At 34.5% G+C, this 22,682-nt stretch overlaps 2 protein-coding genes across 2 annotated transcripts in view; both read right to left on the minus strand.

The window, feature by feature from the left end:
* Nucleotides 1-3,702: 3,702 nt before the first annotated feature.
* On the minus strand, nucleotides 3,703-11,995 carry LOC149030646 (uncharacterized). The gene is made up of 2 exons (XM_089178428.1): nucleotides 10,887-11,995; nucleotides 3,703-10,534 (listed from the first exon to the last, which is right to left on the minus strand). The coding sequence occupies exon 1, from the start codon at nucleotides 11,196-11,198 to the stop codon at nucleotides 10,893-10,895; it is 306 nt and encodes a 101-aa protein (XP_089034554.1). The 5' UTR covers nucleotides 11,199-11,995; the 3' UTR covers nucleotides 3,703-10,534; nucleotides 10,887-10,892.
* Nucleotides 11,996-15,674: 3,679 nt separating this feature from the next.
* Nucleotides 15,675-22,682, minus strand: part of Rat1 (5'-3' exoribonuclease 2 Rat1) — a 38,954-nt gene continuing 31,946 nt past the window's right edge. The window contains exons 16-17 of the mRNA XM_089178427.1: nucleotides 19,054-19,292; nucleotides 15,675-18,464 (exon numbers count right to left, since the gene is read on the minus strand). Coding sequence (XP_089034553.1) covers nucleotides 18,405-18,464; nucleotides 19,054-19,292 — 299 coding nt within the window. The 3' untranslated portion in view covers nucleotides 15,675-18,404. The remainder of the gene's footprint in view (nucleotides 18,465-19,053; nucleotides 19,293-22,682) is intronic.

The raw sequence follows: 22,682 nt of genomic DNA on the forward strand, positions 1-22,682 counted from the left end.
ACAGGTTGTCGGGAATTATCGGAGTCAGTACTTGCTCGTGTGCTCGTTATTGGATATTTTCCAAGGGCTAAGGGGGCCTCGAACATTCTCTTAGAATCGTTAACCGATTTTATTAAGTACGACCGTGTCTAATTGCTCCGTCTCGGGGTTCGTAGATCACAGCTCACATTCTCTCTCTCTCTCTCTCTCTCTCTTTCTCTTTCTCTCCTTCTTTATTTCAATTTGGTATTGAATGAATCACTCGAAGCCTTCGGTCGAGGACAAAGAATATACATATATGTATGAATATCTATCTACCTACACCTATTCTATTCCGTTTAAAAATAGAACTAACAATAAGAGTATCAAAGTTTCTTCTAGAATAAGACAAATGATATTGATTGATAGAGAAAAGAAAGTAATGTGTTGAAGAAGACGAAAATAAAAAAAAAAAAAGAAAGAAGAAAGAGAGAGAGTGAGACAGAGCGAGTGAGAGAAAACACATTGGAAAGGGGGAGAGAATTGCATAGAAAGGGGATGGATAAAGCTCGTGCCACGTGCTGCTGTCACTGGCATAGATTATATTATATAGGAATGGCAGCGAATAGGTGTAGATATAAGCACCAAGCGGCAGTTAATAAATATGATAATGGCCGGTAGAGATAGAGAAAGGGAGAAAGAGTGAGAGAATGAGAGTGAAAGAGAGAGAGAGAGAGAGAGAGAGAAAGAGAAGGTTATAGGGTGCAGGGTGCGATACGGGATATAGCAGTGTATAAGAGTGACCAGCGGAAGCGGTGGACTGTCATCGTCAGGACCTCTCGTATGTCACGCGTGCGACGCGCGCCTATGTGCGCTCCTATGTGTCCACGTATTTATTAAATATACGCGAACATTGCGTGTATGTAAGTATATAATACGTTAAAAGTGATGATGCCTTTCGATTTTCGATGTCCCTTTTTAATTTCAATAAAAAAACATAGTTTTTTTTTTTTTTTTTTAATTTCGAATCTATATAATAGATTATTTTTATTTATTTAAATATAATACATTATATAGGAACATGTAATTTAAGATAGATCGAAATATGTCAATTAATAACGAATATTACTAAATGCAATTGAAATGATTTTGATAAATATGTACTATATATATATATATATTTTTTTTTTTGTTTGTTTGTTTAATAATTTGAGAATACATATAATATTTGATTTATACCGAATTGACATTGTGAATAAATAATATTAATCAAGATTTGTTTTCATTAGATAAAATATTTGTTCGGTAACCAATCGTTTTAAAATGGTGTTAGTAATAGAGAAAGAAAGAAAGAAAGAAAGAAAGAAAGAAAAAAAGATTCGTAAGTGCAGTTAAAATACATATTTATTTAAGTATTAAGTACCGATATAGTAGGTAGATAGGTAGGTAGGTATACGGACTTAAACGACACGCTTTTTTACGATTTGTTCCAACGAATTGCAAATTCATTGGTAAAGGGGAAAAAAAAAGGATACGACGATAGATAAATAGATCCCTCCCAGTGTAAAGGCAAGATACCTCCTCGGTCATGAATACGAAGGAGTGACGAAATGACGAAGGGCGGGAACTACGTTATCGCCCTAAAGACCTAACAGCTAAGACGTTTGCTCGAGGTAGTAGGACTGTACTTAAACGGGAATGCTAATGTCAAAACCCGAAAGCCTCTGTTTCTCTCTCTCTCTCTCTTTCTCTCTTTCTCTCTTTCTCTCTCTTTCCCCTTTATTCGAAAGCAAGCATTTTGCACGCGCTTGAGGAATAATGCATCCGTAAAGGGTTTGTCGGTGTCTCATCTCTACTATGGCAAATCGTGCTCCTCCTACTTTCTCATTCATGGTCCTTCGCAAATTGTCGTATCGACTAAAGTCTCTTGAGATAAACTCAAAGGGAAAATAAAATTCATAATTTGTCTTTTTCGATATGTCTCTCTCTTTCTCTCTCTCTGTCTCTCTCTCTTTGAGTTAACAAGGTTACCGATAATAAAAGTAAGTAATTATATATACCTATATATAGATAGATATATTATGTATACCTATGTATGAAAAGAATCGAGAAAAAAATAAAAAGAACGAAAGGGACGAGGAAAAAACGTCGTCATCGTCGTCGTCGTCGTTGAAAAATGTCGATCATGGACGGTGACACCGATCGAATAAAAAGTTTTGAGTTTTGAGCTGTGAACGGCAAAGGAGGGAGGGAGGGCATGCAGTCTTTCATTCAAAATAACGAACAGTTTCACGAAACGAACGAACGAACGAATGAACGAACGAATGAACGAACGAATGAACGAACGAACGAACGAATGTCATAGACGAGCGTTCGCGCAAATGGAAATGCGGATCGTCGGGCGGCGACACAAAGCATTCCAGTCGGGATAACCGAACTGGATAACGGCTCCAGATATTGCTACTCGACTCCTCGTTCCGTGGATAATTGCTACGGCAGAATGCCTTCGACTATATATGATCAGGGGAATTTGCTGGCGAAGCGTGCGTCAGGTAGGTACCTACGTGTATCTGAGCCGTATTATTATCTTTTATCTCTCTCTCTCTCTCTCTCTCTTTTTCTCTTTCTCCTTTTCACTTCCGTTTCTAACTGTATTTAATTCTTTTGCAAGATATCTCAATGCGAATTTGCGTCTATGCTCTTTAATTTCGTATAGCATTTAATTTCGATTCGACATCTCAATCAAAATGATGATAAAGAAAATATTCGATTATTTTTTCTTCTCTCTTTAGATAAGAACAGAGAGAGAGAGAGAGAGAGAGAGAGAGAGAGAGAGAGAAATAGAATAATACCCCATTTATATAATATTATCAAATGAAATATCATTTCAAGATTATTAAGATAATAGGATATTGAATAATAATAATAATAATAATAATAATAATAATAATAATAATAATAATAAATTTAACAATTCCGTATCGAGAAGTAAGTAAAAAGTATATTATATTTAGTTGGCACCTATGTAAAACGGTGTTTTAGAATAAAATCGACGAAACGATTAGTGCGGGATCCTTTTCTCTACGGAATAGTCGTCGTCGTAGTCGTAGTCGTAGTCGTCGTCGTCGTCGTCGTCGTCGTCGTCGTCGTAGTCGTAGTCGTCGTTCTTCGTTCCATCTTCGATGCGATCTCTGGCGCACACGCACAAGAAAGATGGAGGAAAGCAGTTCCAGAGTGTATATGCCGAAGTGAGGTAGGTAGTAGGATGGTGGTGTAATGTTGAGTGAACCGTCGATGCTCCCCGGGTCACGTCAATGGCTCCGCCTACTTGAAAGACGAACGGAAAAGGGAGAGAGACAGAGAGAGAGAGAAAAGGAAAGTGAGTGAGTGAGTGAGTGAGTGAGTGAGAGAGAGAAAGGGAGAGGGAGAGAAAGAGAGATGGTGGTAGTACGTCAAAGCTCCGCCCAGGAGCACAGGTCACGCCCCTTGTTCGGTTGCTTCACCAAACGACCCTTCTTACCCCTCTTTCAAGCTCGATTCGTCCAAAGGTGGATGATAAAAAGTTAGGGAAAACGAGGAAAAGCTTCCTACTGACCGAGAGACTCTGGAACGTTTCTTCGTAATAGTTGTTTATACGCCGTTAAACGTGCTAGACATTTTTAACCTTGAAAAAGAAAAAAGTGCTTTAAAGGAGAAACAAAACCAAAAAGAAGAAAAAATAAAAAAGAAAATAACAAGACGAAATAATTTTTGTATACTTTTATTCACATTCTCGTATTATTTTTAAGAATAACGTTATAAGATGAGATTATATTATCAGGGTATAATTGTACAAGTATCGTAATTTTTTTTTTTTTTTTTTGAGCAGAAATCGATTTATATTGAAAATGCATGAGGGATGAAAAAAAAGAGTACATAAACGAAATCGTATACGGATTTGTAGAGCGTCGGATTTATTCGTCGTTAACGATACCAAAAAAGAGAGAGAGAGAGAGAGAGACAAGAGTTTTTGACCGATGTCGATTGAAAAAACAGTTGCTAGAAAACAAAAGAAGTTCGCTTCGGGTGGGCAAGCAGGCACGCACGTATGCACGTATGCACGTATGCACGCAGGCAGACATAAATTTCGAGAAGAACGACGGGCAGGCAGGCAGGCAGGCAGGCAGGCACTCGGCCGACACCGCCGACGGTTCGTCGACTCGAAAATGTCATAAGATGGTGTATTGTAAGGGAGAACGAACGAACGAACGAATGAACGAATGAACGGCCGACGACGAGGTCTCTCGAGTTCTCTTCTCGAGTACTCGTCTACTCGTTGGCGCGTACACGATGGCACATTGTTTATCGAACAGGGAGGTGGGTACTCGTCGTAGTCTTTTGTCGAATTATGCCCGCTCGCTTTCGGTGCTTTCCGCGCGAGCGAACGAAGTCGAATCTCATTCTCCTCTCTCTCTCTCTCTCTTTCTACCTATCTTTCTCTCTCTCTCTCTCTCTCTCTCTCTCACACACACTTCAATCAGTCGAAGAATAAGAAGAAGAAGAAATGGAAAAAAGAAACGAAAGTAGTTCCCACACACGCGGTGAGGTGAGCCCTCTGAGGTGAGGGCCACCAGGGGAGAAGAACGGCATTCTTTCATTCTTTCTAGGTGCTCTCCGCGGGAAATCAACGAAGGTACGAAAAGTGGGACCGACACGGCAGAATAGCAGCAGCAGTAGTATAACCATCGTTATTTCCACGAGACTGGAGGCGAGAGAACTCGAGGATACCACCACCACGAGGTGGTCCTATATCGAAAGGCGACCATCCGGCTTCGGACCGTAAAAGACACCGGGACTCGTAAAAACTCACGTGGGGTCCTCGATAGTGGATGATCGCGCGATACATTAGAGACGAACGGGTGCCCCGCGCGGGAACCCATGCGGGGGGCCCGCTTACGGGGGGGTCCAAAACCAAGATTCGTTTACATGTGCCTCCTCGTCTGTGTTTCACTCCGACTGGAAACTCTTTCTCTCCCCTCCAATGCTTTCTGATTCGCGTAATCGTCGTCATTCTCGTCGTCGTCGTTGTCGTCGTCGTCGTCATCATCATCACCATCATCAACCACCCAACGAATGTCGTCGGCTTCTTTCCTTCGATGTCGACTTATTCCGATTCTCTTTAACTCTCCCCTTTGTACTTCTCTTCTTTGTAGCTAACTCCACTCAAAGGTCCGACTTCTTCCACTTGGCTTAATCTTCGATCTCTTGTGTCTTGCACCGATTATATTCTTATCGTTTTATATATATATATATATATATGTTCCACTCCCTTGCGTGTGAAAATTCATTCTTCAAAGATATTTACCCTATTTCCATTTCTCCGTAGCGTTGATACCCCCGTAGGCGATTTTTAATCGTACAAAATCTAACGTTAAGTCAAGTCGATCTAACTAAAAGGAAATTTCCAAAGACTGCAATAAGAGAAATAGAGTGAGAAAGAAATAGTACACTCGGTTACAAAGGAAATCCTTAAAGAAAAAAAAAAAAAAAAAAAAAAAAAGAATGAACAAGTCGAAAGGCGGAAGAGAAGGGAAATAGTTAGACGAAATTAAAGCTCCTGACGCGGCCACGTAAAAACGAAAGACGCGAAACAGCGGCAGCGGCGGTGGTATGCGGTAGTGAAAAGTGCACCGAGGGATTCGAGCTTTTCGAGGAAGGGTTGCGATCGAGCACTTGAGCACGAGCTCAGAAGAAATGCGGGGAGAACAATGGACAGAGAGGTAACCAGGAGCCGGTGCTGCGTCATCTCGGTGTCTGAGCTTGTCTCGTCTTCTCTCTCTCTCTCTCTCTCTCATTCTCTCATTCTCTCATTCTCTTATTCTCTCTCTTTTTCTCTTTCTTTTTCCCTCGAGCGCTGAGACACGTCGGATAACGAGGAGGTGCGCGTGGAGTCTTGGGAAGACCCCTCACGAAAATCGACCACCCACCGATTCTTCTCTCTCTCTCTCTCTCTCAGTCTTTCTTTTTCTTTTTCTACACTTATTCTTTCCTTACGATTATTCTTCAAATCTTTTAAAAAGAAATCATTTTACCATCCGTTTCTCGCGATTACATTTTTCTTATAACACACACACACACACACACTCGTTTTAGTTCTCGAATATATACGTTAGAAGAAGTAGAAGAAGAAGAAGAAAAAAAAAGAAACAGAATAAGAAAAAGAGAGCAAGAAGAGAGAGAGAGAGAGAGAGAGAAAAAGAGAGAAAGTAATAAAAAAAAAAAAAAGCGATCGGCCAACGGGTAGAAAGAGTAATAGAACGAGCAAAAGAGCTCGTACTCTCCTCGACCACTTGCCATTTACATCCACCATCCATTTTACATGCCAGCACTTCAAGTTCCTATTCTTCGGCTTTAGGTGCTTGCATGATGAAGGAAAAAAAAGAAAGAGTAAGAGTAAAAGAAGGAGAAAAAGAAAGAAAGAGTAAGAGAGAGAGATATATATAGGTTCGGCGTTGCGTGACGCACTTTCGCGTTTAAACGCGGTACATGATGAGAGAATGAGAGAATGAGAGAGTGAGTGAGAAAGAAATAAAGCACGTGTGCGTTTCGGTAGGTACATACCTACGTGAACCACGTGGAAACGTATTGCCGTATAAGAACGTGGTTGGAAGTATATCGTCGTGGCAGGACGAAAAAAAAAGAGGAAAAAAAAAAAGAAAGAAGAAAGAGTAAAGCAGAGAAAAGTTGGCTGTACCATGAAGCAGCAGCACGGTCGCGCGAGGTGAGGGCGCACCTGGACCTTCTTCTCCATGGCCGTACAAGGGCTCTCACTGCCTTCCACTTCACGATTCAAACATCCAACGGACTGCCTCCAGTTACGTGTACCAAAGTTCCGCCTTTTCCCTCTCATTCTCACTCTTCCTTCTTTCCTTCCTTCCTTCCTTCTTTCCTTCCTTCTTTCTTCCCTTCTTCATCCCTTCAATTTCTTTCTTAACGTTTAATGGCCTTTCTCGCTCTACCCAAAGCGTTCGACTTCTAACTCCTAGAAGAAATTTCAATTTGCACGAGAATAATCGAGTTCTACTACTTGAATATTTCCCCTCCTCTTTCCACCCCCTCTCACCAATCCGTCCCCTTTCAAACCCCCTCTAAAGAGAGTTCACTTTGTCTTCTAATTTTTTCAAATTTTTTGCAATAAATTATAACAACAACAACAACAACGACAATAATAATAATAATAATAATAAAGTATTAACAATTATTATAAAAGGTGATTTTAACTTATTTCATGAATTCAATCGTAATTTAATTTTGTACATTTAAATCATCCACAGTTTCTGTCCCTTCTACTCTTCTGACATTCTTAGGTGGCTTGATTCAATCCTTGACTTGTACTACTTAGTGATCGACGAAGAAAAATATCATCCATAGAAAAATGTCTTTTCATCAACGACTTTTTTTTTCCGAACAAAAATGGGTTGGTATCAAATCATGATTCGTATAAGAAAGAATTCGTCGTAGTTCTTGGTGGTAAGAACACCTACTACTATTCTACCCGTATGAAACCAGAGTGAACGCATTACACGCAAGCGACGGCTCGTACTCGATGATGATGTAAAGGCCGCATTGTGTCCTGCACCGTTAAGAGAACTCGAGAATAAAGAGAGGCAAAAGAGAGAGTAAGAGAGAAAGAAAGAGAGAAGGGGGAAGAGAAAGAGAAAGAGAGAAGAAAAGATAAAGGGAGACACACCGCGCGACCACTAACGTGGGGTAGATCCCGGCGCGGATAAAGCTTTATTTCATCAAAGGGACAACGAACAAGCCAAGATAACACCGCATAGTGAACGATAAAGGGAGATAGAATGGTATGCATGATCGTACATCGACGACTATGTATATTCGCAAACTTTTACAAATAAATCTTTTTTATAATGTGTCAATAAATAAATAAAAAAAATAAAATATTATTATTAACTTTTTCGTATAAATATCTTTGACGATATTTCTGATCGTGTGTGTGTGTGTGTGTGTGACATTTTGCACTATATAAAATTATATATATGTATATACTATTATTTAATAATTTTGTGTTGAGTGTTGCTTCGATGAATAATAAAAAAACAATGATCTGAAAGAGAATAATAAGAATAAAAAGAAAAAGGATGAGAATGTGAATGAGGAAGAAAAAGAAGAAGCAGCTCGAATGTAAAGGTACATTGTCTTATGCGGGTTATCGGAAATATCGGCTTATAGTAACCTATATATATATAAAGAAGGGGAAAGAGGGGTAAGGAGGGGGGGGGAGACAGAAGAAGAAGAACAGTGAAACCTTCTTTCATGCGGGTTTATTGCGAATTAAACCAAAGGGACAAAGTATACGTTAACTTTGCTAAACTCTACTACCATCAAGTAAGTTCAATTATATTAGCCTTATTTAAGATAATAATATCATTTTACTCTGTAACAAATAAGATATGTAAACGAAATAATTGAAAGACAATTAAAATTATATCATCAAACAAATTTGTTCATAATTTGGAGGAATTATTTTTCTAAAGGGTTTACTAAACAAATGTTGTTTAAACATTGTTTTTTTTTTTTTTTTGAAGTGAAAACTTCGTTAGAATCAGGGTGATTTGAAAAACGTGAAACGGAAGAACGTGAAACCGATGAAAGAATAAATAAAAATAATTAATTAATTAATAAAATTCAATATATACAAATTCAGTGTCACAATATGTTTGTTCGACTAATAATTCCGAAATTACTCTCAACTTATCTTAATGAAATGTTTTATTTTATTTCACGTGATTTTTTTCAACTTAGCACATAGCGCAATTTTTATTTTTTATTAATAATTTAAAGATTTTTATTTAGAAATTATCTAAGTTTTGTAAGATTCTTTCTTTTGAAGAGTGTAGTTTTTATCAGCTAGTCCACTACGAGAACATAGTGGTGTCCTTTCTTATATATGATAATAGTATTATAACAAATAAACCTTACAATTATCCTATACCTGATGTTCATCATTTATTATCTCATTATCTACAATTATCTTATACCTGATGTTCAGCATTAATCTCATTCTCTCGAAACATTGTATCTTTTTCAAGCGTTCACTTCTAACACGTGTTAACTGAACACATGTTGTTTTTTTGTTTGTAAATCTTTATATTTTTTTTTACTGTTTTTCGTTACACATGTTTGCTACAAATTGTGTCAGCGTATTAACAATAATTACGATAGAAAGATCACTATGATAAATAATCAAATAATAATTTAAATTTCATTGAGTAACGTAAAGAAGCATCGACACACACAAACACACACACACGCACACGCACACAATTAGAAATTCATAATAAGATTAATTTCAATACACTTAACGGTAATAGAATTAAATCACAAATACTTTTTACAATAATTATATTGAATAATAATAATCATCGTTAGAGTAGGAAATAAGCGTTAAACTCAAGACCCACCCGCCACCCCACCCCCTCCTGCCACCCTCCTTCATTTGTCGACGAACTATAGTCGTTGTTAACAACGAAAAGGGTTAAAAATCGATCGGATCGAAGTTTGGTGTAGAAAGAAAGAAGGAAATAAAACAATAATAATAATAATGGCATGAGGAGCGGTGGCAGAGAGGGGGAGGGAGGAGGAGCGGGGGGATGGGGGGGGGGAAAGAAAGACTGCAAGCTGGTCGGACACTTTTTATTTGAAACGAAGAAATCGCGCGGGTTTCCATTCACGTGGTGAACCGCGGACAACCCGCTTCTCTGCTTTACCGATGTTGGATCCAGATTTCAGGGTGACGATAGTACGAGAATAAGGAGAGAAGGAAGAGGAAAAGAGAAGAGAAGTAAAGAGAAGAGAAGTAAAGAGAAGAGAAGAACTGGAGAAGAGAAAGAGAAAGAGAAAGAGAAAGAGAAAGAGAAAGAGAAAGAGAGAGAGAAAGAACAAGAGAGCGCTGTGCGCTATTGTTTTTTCGAGTGGTACTCTCTGGTTCAATGCTCGCTCAGCTCCCAGTACCAGATGTGCGAGAGACCGTCTGGTTTCTTCCTTCATAGCTTGGCTCAACGATATATCTTATGTTTATGCCTTTTCTTTTGATAATTTTCGTCTAAATCAAGATCCAGAGAGTCGATATTACGTTCTAACATTTAATAATTGACCGTTTTATTCTGCAGTTGGTGTGTAAGTTGATTTTTTTTGGTTTTTGGTTTTTTTTGTTTTTTTTTTTTAATTATTATTATTAGGTGATTCGGAAAGTCGTTTCGTTTTTCTATTGTAAAGATGAAGATAATGTAAAGATGATAATTTTTAGCTGCGAGGCTTAAACCCTAAACCTTTTAAGGGGACCTTCTACTCTGAGCACCTAAAAAAAAGGCTATTTTCGCGAATTTTTTCCAAGAAAACTATAAAAGATATCGATCTAAAAGTTGTTGGGTTTGTTAAATTGAGTCTTAAACTATATAAATGAATTTTTATTTTTTCATTTTAATTAATTTTTTATTGCAAAAACAGTAGTATAAAAAAACACCTTAAAACTTTAGTGCTTTGGTAGCTCCATCAGAACTTGAGAATGGCTTACCTGAAACATAAAAGTAAAATGGTTTTATATTCTGTATGACTTCAGCTACAAAGTGACAGTTTTATATAAAAATTTTATCAATAAATAAAAAAATGGTGGACAAATTACAAAAAAAACGTAAATTTGACCTTTTTTTTTATTGTTTTTGACTAAAAATAAATAGTAAAAATTGAAATATAAGAAAAAACTTTTCGTCACTTTGTTACAGCTCATGTGTAGCATATGTGGATTAAATTTTATAAGAATCGGTTTACTGGTTCGTGAGATACGATGGAGCTAGTATTTCAAAACATAGTTTCGAGATAAACACGTTTAAAGTTTTGTTCTACTCAAAATCGTTAAAAATTCTTACCTAAACTTAATCTGCGATGCCTGGACCGTACAATAGACCTTCTTCTTGTTCATATTCTTCAATTTCTTCCAGTCTTGCCTTCTTCCACTTTGATCTGGTATCTTTTGAGCACTCAGAGCTTCGACGGTTCGCAGATTCGATACGTCGGTCGTCGCGTCTTTTAGCAAAGTCGATCGCTCCTGGCCCAAGTTTCATGCCCATCGTTTCCATTATCTTCATCACTGTTTGAAATCCTTCGTTAAAGATACATGCTGAAACTTTGCACGCAATTTCAACAACTTTTTTGCCGTTAAACAGGTGTTTAGGTGCCATGTTCCATACGCAGTTATTAAAGCTTTCATTATTATTCTGTGTATGTCCACCTAAACATCTTTCCAGCAGTTCTGTCTTAGTCAGATCCTCATAAATAGGCTTTAGCACTTTCTGTACATCTTTAGAAAGTGCCGGAGGATGCTTGTATTTTTGCTTCAGTGCCTTAGTTTTGAGGTACTTACACCAGTCGATGGAACACGTATGGTAATTATTATTATCTTTTTTTTTTTTTTATGAATCGTGAGATATTATGATCCCTTTCTATTTGTAAAGAAAGATACAGTCTCCGTCGAAAGTGTACGAACAAGTTGAAATGAAAATAAATTAAAATGCAAACAAACTTTGAAAAGGGTTGAGAACATGGGAATCTGTTATTTTATAAAATTCAACTTCAATGATCAATTAAACATTTCTCATTTCTTTTTCTTTTTATGAAATAAAAATGTTTCCTTGTCGAAGATATTAGAATGAGAATTGAAATGAAAATAATAAGGGAAGTGTAAACACAACGTGGAAAAGAAAGAGGAAGAAGAAGAATATGAAGAAGAAGTTGGGGTAGGGGTTGGTAAAGGTGAAAAGTTGGGGTGGAGTTATTCTTTTATTTATTTATTTTTTTTTTTCAAGTCGAGTGATATTAATAATTCCCCATACAAAGTTTGAAAACAGGCCCTTGGATGGCCAATCGCCGGGCAAAGGATGACAACTAACGGCCGATCATTGACGTTTTCTAATAGCCCATAGAGGGCTCAATATCCAAATGATAACCCCGGCCATTAATGGTAATTGATCATTGGCCGATTAATAATAGTTGATCATCAGCCCATTACCGGCATTTATTATCGGCCCATTACCGGCATTTATTATCGGCCCATTACCGGCATTTAGTATCGGCCCATTACCGGCATTTAGTATCGGCCCATTACCGGCATTTATTATCGGCCCATTACCGGCATTTAGTATCGGCCCATTACCGGCATTTAGTATCGGCCCATTACCGGCATTTAGTATCAGCCCATTACCGGCATTTATTATCGGCCCATTACCGGCATTTAGTATCGGCCCATTACCGGCATTTATTATCGGCCCATTACCGGCATTTAGTATCGGCCCATTACCGGCATTTAGTATCGGCCCATTACCGGCATTTAGTATCGGCCCATTACCGGCATTTAGTATCGGCCCATTACCGGCATTTAGTATCGGCCCATTACCGGCATTTAGTATCGGCCCATTACCGGCATTTAGTATCGGCCCATTACCGGCATTTAGTATCGGCCCATTACCGGCATTTAGTATCGGCCCATTACCGGCATTTAGTATCGGCCCATTACCGGCATTTAGTATCGGCCCATTACCGGCATTTAGTATCGGCCCATTACCGGCATTTAGTATCGGCCCATTACCGGCATTTAGTATCGGCCCATTACCGGCATTTAGTATCGGCCCATTACCGGCATTTAGTATCGGCCCATTACCGGCATTTAGTATCGGCCCATTACCGGCATTTAGTATCGGCCCATTACCGGCATTTAGTATCGGCCCATTACCGGCATTTATTATCGGCCCATTACCGGCATTTATTATCGGCCCATTACCGGCATTTATTATCGGCCCATTACCGGCATTTATTATCGGCCCATTACCGGCATTTATTATCGGCCCATTACCGGCATTTATTATCGGCCCATTACCGGCATTTATTATCGGCCCATTACCGGCATTTATTATCGGCCCATTACCGGCATTTATTATCGGCCCATTACCGGCATTTAGTATCGGCCCATTACCGGCATTTAGTATCGGCCCATTACCGGCATTTAGTATCGGCCCATTACCGGCATTTAGTATCGGCCCATTACCGGCATTTAGTATCGGCCCATTACCGGCATTTAGTATCGGCCCATTACCGGCATTTAGTATCGGCCCATTACCGGCATTTATTATCGGCCCATTACCGGCATTTAGTATCGGCCCATTACCGGCATTTAGTATCGGCCCATTACCAGCATTTAGTATCGGCCCATTACCGGCATTTAGTATCGGCCCATTACCGGCATTTAGTATCGGCCCATTACCGGCATTTAGTATCGGCCCATTACCGGCATTTATTATCGGCCCATTACCGGCATTTAGTATCGGCCCATTACCGGCATTTAGTATCGGCCCATTACCGGCATTTAGTATCGGCCCATTACCGGCATTTAGTATCGGCCCATTACCGGCATTTAGTATCGGCCCATTACCGGCATTTAGTATCGGCCCATTACCGGCATTTAGTATCGGCCCATTACCGGCATTTAGTATCGGCCCATTACCGGCATTTATTATCGGCCCATTACCGGCATTTAGTATCGGCCCATTACCGGCATTTATTATCGGCCCATTACCGGCATTTAGTATCGGCCCATTACCGGCATTTATTATCGGCCCATTACCGGCATTTAGTATCGGCCCATTACCGGCATTTATTATCGGCCCATTACCGGCATTTAGTATCGGCCCATTACCGGCATTTAGTATCGGCCCATTACCGGCATTTAGTATCGGCCCATTACCGGCATTTAGTATCGGCCCATTAATGGCATTTATTATCGGCCCATTAATGGCAGTTGATCATTGGCCGATTAATGGGCCCAGCAATGGGCCACGTATTATTCAAATTATTAGCCCATTAACATCATCATAATTTAATAATCTATATATCATCATCTTCAGACAGTTATATATTTCTCTATGTCTGATCCCCCGAAAAATATACCTGACAATACGAAGGATTATACAGATTACAATAAAATACTGCTTGAATAAACAATGAAAGAGAAAGGGATTGAACAAGATAAGAGTCGTCCGTGCGCGCCGAACGCTCTGGGAAGCGGTCCGAGGTAGTTACGTTCAGGCACCAAAAATGTAGTTAGAGACATCGGATCTTTTTGAAATTTTAACACAATATTTCTACATATATATACATTCGAAAAATGTAAGAAAAAAAAAAAAATTTTTTTAAATTGCAGAGTAGTAGGTCCCCTTAAGTGATCATAAATAGGTGACTTTGATAAATTTAACCCTCTCATTGATCTCTCATGTGTTACTATTTGTCAGTTTGTATCAACTAATGTGTGCCATTATTGCGTCAGCAAAAAACGAAACGACTTTTATAGATATCATTTTATAGATATCACATAATTTGTGATTTTAATTTTCAACTTTTGTTTTTTTTTTTATTTAGAATTGGTTAATTTAGAATTTGCATCATAAGCGCATATATGCGCGCATTATGCATGGTCACTATTATCACCAGAGCGCATATTTACGTGCATTTCATTTAGGTACAACAAAGAAGATTATATTATTAGCGATTGATTATGAAGGTGGTGTTATAAGTACATTTTGTTGTTGTTTTCTTTTAAATTTAATATCACACAATTTGTGATTAAATTTAATTTAAAAAAAAATCAAAATTCAAAAAAAAAAAATATTTCCAATCAAAATTTAACAAATAAAAGAAAGTTTGTTGTAGCGATTGATTCTATATTATTTTAGTAAAATTCATTTATAAAATAAATTAATATATATTAATAAGTTAATAATAAACATTCAAAAATCAGTCCGATACACACGTCTTTAAGTCAACGAATTACCTTATACCGCCATCTGTTTAGAATCTTATCGAACTAACAGAGATAATCATGACTCTTTGTTTAATAAACAAATAATTCACAATAAAATTGAAATATAAACTATCCTATCTTTCAAGTTGGATGAAACTGCACGCAATGTGCAAAATTTAATTGAAATCAGTTCAGTAGTTTAGGAGTCCATTGCGGACAAACAACGTAACACGTAATTTATATATATTTAAGAAGATTATAATTTCTATTCCATTAATTTATATATTATATTTTTCAATTGACTAATTTTAAGTGTTATTACTAAATAATGCATAATAAATTATGAATTAAAAATGTTCATAAATTATACATTAATTTTTAGTTATAATTGATAATCGTTAAAAAAGAATAATATTGATTACAAAATAAAGATTATAATAGAAAAAAATGTCAATGCATAATAGTAGCGGTATGTTAGTTCAAATTTACACGCGGGATTATGGATTATTGTCACCATTTTTTCATACTTGAACTATATTTCATTATCATAACTCTGAAAATGTTCTAGGAAAATTGGTATAACAAAAAGTTCGAATTGAAACGATTCTATTCTCGTAATTCTTCAAATAACTGTTTTCTTTTTGTTTTGTTTTGTTTCGTTTTTTTTTTTTTTGCTAAATGTAAATTTTATTTATCTTTAATCCATGAATATTATGAGTTACATTACGATTAGAAAAGGACAAAAGGAATTACATTAATTGATTGGGTGATCCAGTCGAGCTTGATAATGATGAACAAAGTAAACAAACACATTTTGTGTGGGTAAAAAAGAAGATTATTCAAATATTTAACACACCTTTCTATTAACTATGGTTAAAATGATTTTTAATAGTTTGTTTGTTTAGTAGCAGACAATGTATATCATTTTTATGTTTATTTACAATATGAACAATAAACATTTCGTGTAATTGCGTATCGTAATATAATCATCTTTTTCTTTTTTTTTTTGTTTTTTGTTTTTTTTTTCTTTTACACAAAAATGTCATCGAGCCGATCAATCGGTCGGTCGATTGTCCTTGCGTTTTATCTAGAAAAATTTGTGTATGTATATAAAAAAAAAAAAAAAAAAAAAGAAGAAAAAAGCAAAACGCTTACTTAGAATGTTTAACATGATACTCGAGGGAAAAATCTTCCATGTGTTTAAACAAAATATTTTGTATAATAATAAACTGTAAATACATACTATCTTATTCAAGAATATTATGCAAATTAGATTAATATTATTAATATATAATATATTTAATATTTTATAACACTAGAACTATTATTAATATCTATCATCAAAATGACTGATTTCAAGATAATACCAATCTTTGTTATATGTTTATAATCATTTCTTATAATAAATCTACATATATGTATAATATGTATATATTTTTTTTATTTAGTTTTTTTATATCAAATTGACACATTGAATTCATTAGAAATAAAAGATAGAAAAAAAAGAAAAAATCAAATTATGAATAAAGATTTATTCATTATTCTGAAATGTTTTTCATCGCAAAACCAGTCATTTTGATTTAATCTGATAATACACTAATTAATTTATATAATAATTGTTGATATAGTTCTAGTGTTAAATAAAGAAAAATATGTCAGGAAAAATACGTAGCAAACAAAAACGAACCTTTATCTAGATAACTTCTTTTTTTTTTTCTTTCTTTCATCAACAGATATTATTAAAAATAAATAGAAGTATGTGAAAACGCTAATTGGATATAATAATAATAATAATAATAAGTATATGTAATGCGTATAAAAATCATCGGTAAGCCTAACACATATGCATTTTAATATGTGAATTTAAAAAAAGAACAAAATAATATATAATGTTTGAATTTAACAACAACATCCAGATTAGATTCGTTTCGAAAGCTTTTCTTATATATATATATACTAAACATATCATTCTCTTATGAATTATCAACAAATATATATATATATGTATATATATTTGGATTTTATATATTTTAATTTTATACAATAGGTTCCCCTTATAATGCGATAAGAGTACGTTATGGGTTATAAGAAATCATGTGATGCAAATATTTGTATCCTAAAACATGATTGTTTTTTTTTTAATTTTTTTTTATTTTTATTTCTTTTTTCGAAACAATTTACGATTATAATACAGGAAAGTATAGAAAGTATAGAAATGAAATATAATTTGAAAGAAAATTCTTCCCTTTAATATATATATATATATATAATAAAAATAAAAATACAAAATTAATCCTTTTCGGACGTATTCAATTTGGACATGGGTGTCGTAACTGTCGGAATTAATTTTTATATATATATATAATATATTATATGTATTATTAATAATAATTATAATAATTATATATATTAAAAATAATAATACAATAATTATATAATTATTATATATATATAATTATTATGATTAGGGCATAGTTAGAATTAAGTATATTGTCAAGGGGAACGAACATGTAGGTGGGGGGCCCTCGGGGTAAACACCCTTTAGGGTGTATACCTGAAAAATAAACTACTTCTACTATATAATTATTATGTTATAATTTTTATTATTTATATAATAAAAATTATATTAAAAAAAAAAATTTTTAATATATTATAAAAAAAATATAAAATATGTATTTCACATATATATATATATATTTAAGATTAGCACGGTTTCTTGTTTGATGACTGAAAATGAAAACAAGTCCGAAAAGGATTAATATAAATAAAAACCAATTACAAAATTGAACAAATTTGTATAACGATGAATAATAAGACCCAAATATAATAATGTTCAATTAATATTCATATTTAATGATATTAACATAATTAACGAGAAAACGCGTTATATGGGGAATCTCTACTGTATAAAATGTGTATATAAAATCTTTTTTTTCTTTTTTTTTATTTTTTTCTTTTACAAATAACCCTTTTTTGTTCCCTCAATAAATTGCCTCAAGTGTCGACATAAATAATAAAATAGACAAAAAGAAACTCATAATTATTCGTAACAAATAATAATTGCTAATGAAACGGATTGTGTGTGTGTGTGATACTGTTTTTATTTTAATATTATTATTATCTGTTTTTTTCTCTTTTTTTTTTTTTTTTAAATTCTAATCTACGCAAGTACATACGAAAATTATATGTACTTTAAATCTGGTTGACGCAAGTTTGTTTAATGGATAAAAACTACATGAAAATGCTACTATGGCGTTAAAACGTTATTGTGTGAACACAGATACGTTATTATTTATCATTATTTTTTTCTTTTCTTTTGTTTTGTTTCAAACAAAATATTATTCATATTTTAAGACAAATTATCATTTATAATTATTCACGTCAATCGCTAATAATGCTAATAATAATAATAATCATCATCATAATAATAACAATAAACATACGTTCCGTTTAATTAATTGTCAATATTAATTCAATTTTCCACTTGTAAATCCTATTATGCTGACTGAAAATTACATCAAATAAAATATTAAAGAATATTAGTAGCATACGTTATAGAGGAAAAAAAAAAAAAAGAAACAAACAAAAATAAATTCATTTATCGTCTCCATCCGCTATTTCCTCCGCTATTACCGCCATATCGATCCGAGTTGCCATTCTAAAATAATAAAAATTATTACATTTGTTGTACCACATATAACTTTATATACATATATGTATAACGCGAGAACACAAAAGTCACACATCATACGCGTTTGAATTCTATAAATGTTATTTGTCTATAATAATAATAATAATAATAATAAAAAGTAAAAAGAATTATTTATTATAATTAAAAATTATTAAAAATAACGTATGATAATTGATAATGATAACGTATTGATAACGAATTGATAACGTATGATATTAATAATAACAGATGATAAGATAACATATGATGTGTTCGTATGTAAAATATGAATATATGAAAATACAATTGGTAATATGTTTAATAATTGACATTTGATATTTTATTAAAATTAATCAATCAAATTATTTAATAATAATAATAATAATAATAATAATAATAATAATAATAATAATGATCTTGATGAATAAAATATGTAAATACATGAATATGAAATTGAATGATAAATAAAAATTAATTATAAAATTGTTATTAAAATGAATATTAATGAATAATTGAATAAAATAATTCAAGAAGAGTATTTGTTGAAAAATCATGAAAATAATGAATAATTACTTACCCTTTGTTGATATCCGTGATAATTACTTTGAGATGATTGATAATTATTACCATTACGACTTTGATGTTGTTGCTGATGCATGTAAGGATGTCTTTGTTGTTGCCGATATTCTCGGTGTTGAAGATAATGCGGTGCTGGACCATAACCACTAGCCCATGGTCCTGACGATAACGAAGAGGATCCACTTGAGCTAGCGGTGTTATATCCACCCAATCTTGATTGATGTCCACTATGATAACCTGAAACATATCAACAACAACAAAAATCAAATCATCTCGTAATTTTTTAAACGAACAAATAAATACCTATAAAAAAAATTGGTCATTAGTTAGATATACTTGTACAGATTTAGAACAAATTTAAGGGTTTTTTTATTAATAAAAGTTATATAAAAAAGCAGTAAATTAAAACTTATGAAAATACCAATAAAAAATAAATCCAATAATTTCGTAATATTATATTTAGAATAAACACACAAATACCCATAAGAAAATTGGTCATTAGTTAGATGTACTTGTACGGATTTAGAACAAATTTAAGGGTTTTGTTTTTATTATATAATAAATTGATACTTATAATATTATACAATTTATTATACAATAAATTGAAACTTATGAAAATACCGATAAAAGTAAATCAAATAATTTCGTAATATTATATTTAAAATAAACACACAAATACCCATAAGAAAATTGTTTATTATACTTGTATGGATAAAGAACAAAAAAATTTCAAAGATGATTATTTTTTCAAAGATGAATCGTAGACATTAATAGATAAAAGTCGAATAAATGATTTTATGAGTATATACTAACAATAACTAGACGAGATTAAGAATTTTCTAACAAACTATTCCAGCCCTACTAAATTGATAGAAGTACTTAGTACTACCTAGTACAACAACTACTACCTTTTACAAGGCGTGGAATAGAAAGAAAGAAAGAAAGAAGGAAAGAAAGAGAGAAAGAGATAAATAGACAATAATATTCGAACGTAGGTGAATGGGAACGTGCCGGCGCGTGTCATGCCCATCCATCGAATAATATACGGAACGTGTGTTGTATGACGTCGCGAGTAATAGTAAAGGATAGAAGAAGATCATCGAGTAAAATGAGTGAGTGAATAAAAAGAAAGAACAAGGTAGATGAACACAGAAAGAACGAAATAAAGAGAAAGAGAAAGAGAGAGAAAGAGAGAAAAGACGACGGTCGTGTTTGTCAGCATCACGAAACGTCATATTGCCGTTCTGCAATGCTAATAACGGATTTTCGAAAGGGCAACAACAACGTGCAGCACGCGGCAGTCCACCAAATTCATCATCATCATCATCATCATCATCATCATCAACATCATCATCATCATCATTTGAAACGTGCTTCGTTTGTACTTACTAAATAAAGTACCATCATTCGTCTATTTCCAATCCTTTTATTTTTCTTTCCTATATACACAACGCCCACGCGCGTTCCACGAGCGGGACACGGTTATGAAGAAAAAAAAAATAAATAAAGAAGGAAAATAAAAAGGAAAAAGAAGAAGAAGAAGAGGAGAAGGAGGAGGAGGAGGAGGAGGAAAAAAAAAAGGAGACAAAAAAATTAAGGGCAGGATATAATGATCGCGCTGACAAAAGAACAAAAAGTACCGACCCTTCTTCTTCCCTTTTCTATGTGATCTCTCTATCTCCCTATCTCTCTCTCTCTCTCTCTTTCTCTTTCTCTATAAATTCCACTTCTTCTTTAACTACTACCTACTACTACTACTCTTGTGAATATTTATAAGTCCGTTTGCGAAATGCGAAATCGCGCACTTTAGCAAAGAGTCAAGGGGAATTCGAAATAAGAGAAACGATGCTAAGTGGGGAAGGTGGAGGGGAGGGGTAGGAGGGAGAGGAGAGGGGAGAATGATGGTTTGAGAAGTAGCATGGGTGATGATATTCGTTTGATGTGTTCTCTTGTACTAAAGGAAAATATCGATCATTTTTCATTAAGATTTTCTAACTAATTACGGATTCGATTGAACACGACTACACGCGACATCGTTAACGACTTGTTTTTTTTTTTTTTTTTTTTTTTTCATATTTCTTACATATATCTACATATTAAAAAAAAAAAAAATAAATAAATAAATAAACAACAAATGGTCTCCGATCTCAAATCAATTATAGAAACGTATTTAATCAATTTTCAAATTTAAAATAAGAATAAATTCAATTATTATTTATCCAAAAGTTGAAACGAGAGAAAATTGATTGAACAGATGGGTATTATTTTTGAAAAAAAAAGCCAGAGAGAAAAAAAACAAAAATCAATCATATATACATATAAATATGTATTTTTCACGTTTGAAAAATTTGTCAAAGAACAAAAACTACATAGGAGCCCGCAATGAAGTAAATCGGAATACGGATTATCAGTGACGCACGATAAGCGTATAGTTTGGCTCAATCGAGTTCCTAATGGGAGGCGGCAAACAGCGTCGATATTATCGAGGGTCGAAGGGGTGGTCTTACTCGTTCGTCGTTCGTACACGCCAGTTTATACGGTCCCCTGTTCTCTCTGACTACTACTACTACTACTACTACTACTACTACTACTACTACTACTGTTAGTATATTAGTAGCAGTAGGTAAAACCGTTGTGTTGTGTTGTGCTTCCGTCGTATTTCTCCTTGCATTCTCACTCTCGCCCTCATTCGTTCTCTCTTTATCTTTATCTCTCTCTCTCTCTCTCTCTCTCTCTCTCTCTCTTTTGGCCAACAATAACATCCCCCCAGTGAATTCCAAGTAATACGTAGTGAACGGGAACCCGAACGCTAATCCTCACCCACCCCACCCCTCGTCGTACCCCCGTGGCTCACCTCGAAAGCACGAGCGAGTGTAACAGCGATAGGATAGGATAGGGATCGAAAAAGGATAGAGAATGTTGGAAGAAGAGGAGGAGGAGGAGGAGGAAGAGAAAGAGGAGTAGGATGGGTTTAACAGTTTACATGTCGGATCATCCCTCGTTATTGTTACGTTTATGATAATAGGAGACGAACGGGACGCAAACGTCCGATCGTTCCAATCCCTTCTCGAAATCATCGAGCTGCACCAAAATCGTTACCGGTTTTACTAAATAATGTACCCCTACCCCCACCCACCCCAACACAACACAACCGTTCATCCTAGAACCCAGTTCACCCCCTTCTTCTATTTTTTTTCTTCTTTGTCTTTATTTACGAAATTAAACCCTTTCGTGTTACGAGTAATAAAATATAATCGTATATTTTGCGTGTGTGTGTGTGTATATATATATATATATATGTGTGTGTGATTTTCCCATTAGAAAAAATTCTTTCATTATTTCTTGTTCTTTTTTTTTTTTTTGCTATAAGAATAAATTACATTAACTGGCGTGAGTTCGCAAATAGTAAAAGTTACATTTGAAATTAACACCCTTTGAGAACTATGAACGCATATATGCGTTTGATAAAAATTACTAACGTGATCGTTCGACATACATATATATATACTTACTTTGTTCTGTTAATATTAATATAAAATAATATAATGTAACGTTTATATTAATTAAATGAAATATATATTTTTAGAAAGAAAAAACTTTATTATTATTATTATTATTACATATAAT

The sequence above is a fragment of the Polistes dominula genome, unplaced genomic scaffold (assembly GCF_049000335.1).
Source record: "Polistes dominula isolate Pdom_NZ unplaced genomic scaffold, Pdom_raw_medaka contig_77, whole genome shotgun sequence".
Taxonomy (NCBI): Eukaryota; Metazoa; Arthropoda; class Insecta; order Hymenoptera; family Vespidae; genus Polistes; species Polistes dominula.

What these genes read in the sequence shown, in the direction of transcription:
- LOC149030646 (XM_089178428.1), bottom strand. Translation starts at nt 11,198, where the DNA reads ATGGCACCTAAACACCTGTTTAACGGCAAAAAAGTTGTTGAAATTGCG.